Here is a 4,639-nt window from a genome sequence, read left to right as displayed (position 1 = left end):
TTTTGGTGACTATCATGCATCCATGATTTTAGTATTTTACTAGTTGTGAAACTCATGTATTATATGGGTTTATCCAAAAAAAAAAAAAAAAACAAACATGAAGATCTAACAATTTATAGAATTTAAATTTATAAGAAAAAAAATATATTTAATTATTAAAATTGAAGTGATTATTTATCTTTTAAATTTAAACTAATAATTTAAACAAATAAACAACTAAAGTAATTGGATTCATTTAGAAATTTAGAATTTTAAGGAAAGTTGCATTAATGAACGGATAGTCAATTGAAGGCAATAGCGGCAATGGTTGTTGTTGCTAATACCCCAAAAAATTAATCACGAGAAATTCCTTCCAAATTCATTAACTTGTCACCCCTAATACCTATCACGACTATGTTCTTTTCCGATTCCTCCAAAGGCGTTTCGTCCGACGATTGCTCTTTTTATCAACGCCACCAACTACCACTCACACCTCCTTTCTGTTTCTCTTTCTTATCTCTAGAACAAGACATAAGTATCAGCCATGAACTAAATCTCTATCTTTGGATCCCTTCTTTTACTTACTATGTGCTTGAACTAAATACGAAAATACAACAAAACAATGCATAAGTAACTAGATTTGTGAAATTCTTTTTTTTTTTTTTTTTTTGTGAAACAAAAACAAAAAAAAATACAATTTATTATATACTTCTATTTTTTTATCATTTTAGTAAATCATGTGGGCCTCTATGTAATAAGTAGATGATTTGAAGGGGTAAATTATAAATTGGATATGTGTTTCTTTTTAATCTTTTCATATATGCAGTGCTTCTGAATTAACATCAGGGGAAGAAAAAACAAACCTAGATTCCAAATTGCATGCGGTTCTTGACACTCCAAGACTCCCGTCTCCGATTACTGCGTTTGCTCTTCGGTACATCGGCCAACCAAAGAAACCGTTGGAGGCATGCATTACTACTTTTAAGTTTAGTCCAAATTTCTTTAAACGAAATCTTAATCCTAACATGCCCCCACTCCTATAAGCCTACTCCCCTGCTCATGGGTATGTATAAGTATAACTATAACCATCCCTCAATATCTATCTGTGTTAATTCAAAACTAAACAAAATTATCTTTTTCATAATTGACACTTAAGTTCCTTGAGAAATGGTGGTAATTCCATCTTGATCCCGATACTCATCATCTTTCTCAAATGTGGTCAAGGTACCAAAATTAATAATGTATTTTAGCTTTAACATACTTTGGTGTTTCTGTTTAGATTTATTTATTTATTTATTTATGGTTTTTGTTACCACCACTTACAATGATACAAGTTTGTTTGTCAAGATTAATATCTTACAATCGTTTCATGTTTTGCAAGATTGTGATCGTAAGAGTGAATCTAATCGAAAGATCAATACCAAAATGAACTCATTTAAATTTGTTCTCAAATTCTTAGGTGTCCAGTATACATTATAACTTGATGTTGATTGAGATATCGACAGTGAAATCAACTTTAACTTCTTAAGAATGAACCATAATTTTTATTGTTGCAAACCACATTTTAACTTGGAAAAAAATACTATAATCACATACAACTAAAGATATAAGATCATATAGGAAATATGATGGGTGTGCTCTACCTAATTCAATAAGAATTAATGAAGTGGTGATGATATATGAGACTTCTTGAATATGGATGCTCAATTTTAACTTCAATAGAAAAAACTTTTGACTCTTGATTATATAATAAAATTACACATTTGAGATCGGATCATGTAAGAATTGATCCTAGTCGGGATCCTAAGATCTCATTATAGATTTAGTTTTAGATAAATACTAATGTTATCAAGATTGTTTTTGGTTTTTTGTTTGTAGAATCTTAAAATCATAAGATAAAAATCAAGATCTTATTAAAACATTACAGTTAATCAAAGAGTTCTATTTTTTTTGTTGTTCTTTTTTAGACTTTTCACAACTAAATGAGTAAATTGCACAAAATTCTTCCATCAAACAAGACATACAAGCACCCAAAACTACCAATCTCACTCACATTACTCGTTTGTTAGTCAAAGTTGAGAGTAATAACAACTCTTACCAAACGTCAAAAACAAACATTACACATCTAATATGTTCTAATAAGAGAAAAATGTAAAAACATAACATTTTTAACCTAGTAATACAAGCAAACAAGACTATTGATTATTATTATCATAATTATCATCCTTCATAGTCTCCCTGGTTGAACTTATTCTCTGGCTAAAAGATCGCCACCACTTGATTCCCTCCAAATTTCCTTCCATTCAACCCTCCCCTTGCTTTCGCTGCACTTTCCACATCAGCATACTCCAAAAACACCTACACAATGTGCAAAAAAAATAGCAACATACTTTCATTCGTTAAAATTAATGAATATTGTGAAAATAGTTTGTTGAAAAAAATGTAATGAAGAAAAAGAAACAGCACTTAAGAGATGAGAAAAGACTAAACTAACCTTGCCAACACCTGGTGCTGGTTCTCCGGTAGGGTTAGGGCGTGGAATTACAACGTTGACTAAGCTACCTGCGAAATTAGTGTGAAATTTTGAGATTAAAAATTTTTATTTGGTGAAAATATTAGATATGGATATAAACAGGTGGTAAAAAGAAGGGGCTTCTGTCTGGATGCTTTATAGGAGTGTGATTACAAAAGGCTGTAAAACAGAAAGATATGAAAACGATAAAAATTAATAGATTGATATATAAACGATTTGTCAAAGTATGAAGGTAAATATGGGAGTAGAATTATAGAGTGAGATGATGAAAGTTAAAAGAAGATTAATTTACCGAATTTTCCACATTCTATTTTCATGTCTTCCAATATATCTTGATAATCTTCATCATCTTTAAGTTCATCTTCAGTCGCCACTTGTGTTAAACATAGAACCTTGGTGGCAGTTGTCCCAATGGCAGGAGGAGGTTGCAACATCATCCTCTGCAAACAAAAATGATTATTTAATTATAAATTTATAAAGAAATTGACCCTAGTCAACTCATAAAAGTTTGACCCATTAACCTATGTCCCCTTCAGCGTCATTTTTTTCTATGTCTGTATCTATATGAGATTTTGATTCATCCACTTTTTAAAAAAAAAACTGTTTTTTTACTTTTATACCCGATTCTCTCTTCAATTACAATGAGGGATTTAAAAGTCAAATCACTTTTTTAAGTGGAAGAATCAAAAACATAAGTACAAATATCACCTCCCATCTAATATATATGACTATACACCATAATCATACTTACAAAAGAAAAAAGCTAGGGCCATATTTTTCACACCTGTTTTAAAAATAAAAATTGTGTGTAACTGCCAGTTTTTTAAAATATTGATTATACTATAAAAACAGTCACATTTAAAAAACTGACATCATAAATTGCATCAAACTTTTAAGCCATGTAATTTACTTTCATCTTTAAAATATCCATAATACAAAAAATCACAACTTTTTTCCCAAATTGATCGCAATAATATTAAAACAACTCTTAAAAAAAATCTCAAATAGTAATCTTTTTTATAGTTTTAGTAAAAAAAAAAAAAGTGTTTACTTGAAACTTCATCGTCCAAAAAAGTTTTTCATGAAAGAGAAAAAAAGCAACACACAGGTGTTTAAAGCGAGAAAAGTATCAACTAAACATTAACAAACATTATAAATAATCAAAATATTCAAAGTGCAAAAAGAACAGTTATCCATATACCTGCAATGCAATTTGTTGTTGTGCATGTAAAAGCACACTCTCCTGTTCAGGCTTGGGTTGAGTTTGACCTTGGTTAGCGCGTCTAACAATAAGTGTCTTACCACCCATTTTAATCCCATTAAGAGCTGCACAAGCAATGTCTTTAACAGAAAGTGGCGTATCCATAACCAAATCTAACCGGGGTCCAAAAAATACAAAAAAATTATAAAATTCTGAAAATGTAATGTATTTTTGGGTTTTTGAAGTAAAAAAAAATGTCAATGAGGGTATTTAATGTAAAAGTGGGTGCCAAAGAGGGTTTTTTTTGTAAAACTTGGATTTTTGGAAGACTAGTAGTAAAAATTGTGGGGCCCACCTCCAAGTGGGGTCCATGCACCCCACTTAAAGGGGCTAGATCCGCTACTGGTAACAGATAAGTCCTGATAAACACAGAACGCGTATCAGTGCGAAAGCTTACTTCATATCCAGATGATGAACCTTCCAACCTTCGGTCGCTGCTAGGGCTAATAAGAGTCATGGTTTCCATTCAGGCTATCAGTGCGAAAGCTTCTTCAAAATCGACACCTTTTTTTGTATGTATCCTTAACAACCCTTGTGCTTTGTTACGTTCACATCTGCATCTTTCTTTAGCTTGAACACCCACTTCACTCCAATCAGTTTCTGACCTTTTGGAAGATCGGTTAGTCTCCAGGTGTTATTTTTATTGATCGACTCCAGCTCCAGCTCCTTCTTCATAGCTTATTGCCATACATGGTCACTAGATGCTTCTTCATAGTTTGATGGTATTCTTCTCCGGCAAGCATTAATTCTTTTATCTCAGTATCCATTGGTTCTGTTTCATGTAGATGTCAGCTAGTGTACATAAACCTTGAACGGGTATGTAATCGTATGTCAAAGAATCGGTGTCAATGGATTCCTCTATCACC

General features: G+C 31.6%; 1 protein-coding gene across 1 annotated transcript; it reads right to left on the bottom strand.

The window, feature by feature from the left end:
• Positions 1 to 2,096: 2,096 nt before the first annotated feature.
• Positions 2,097 to 3,848, bottom strand: LOC145169096 (splicing factor U2af large subunit B-like). Its single transcript, XM_079087667.1, has 4 exons — positions 3,714 to 3,848; positions 2,805 to 2,952; positions 2,474 to 2,541; positions 2,097 to 2,337 (listed from the first exon to the last, which is right to left on the bottom strand). Exons 1-4 carry the CDS (start codon positions 3,819 to 3,821, stop codon positions 2,239 to 2,241), a joined length of 423 nt encoding a protein of 140 aa, XP_078943793.1. The 5' UTR covers positions 3,822 to 3,848; the 3' UTR covers positions 2,097 to 2,238.
• Positions 3,849 to 4,639: the final 791 nt, after the last annotated feature.

This window comes from Lactuca virosa, chromosome 4, assembly GCF_052849685.1.
Source record: "Lactuca virosa cultivar CGN04683 chromosome 4, Lactuca_virosa_CGN04683_v6, whole genome shotgun sequence".
NCBI lineage: Eukaryota > Viridiplantae > Streptophyta > Magnoliopsida > Asterales > Asteraceae > Lactuca > Lactuca virosa.
Note: the sequence above shows the minus strand (reverse complement) of the source record. Positions and strands in the feature narration are given on the sequence as shown.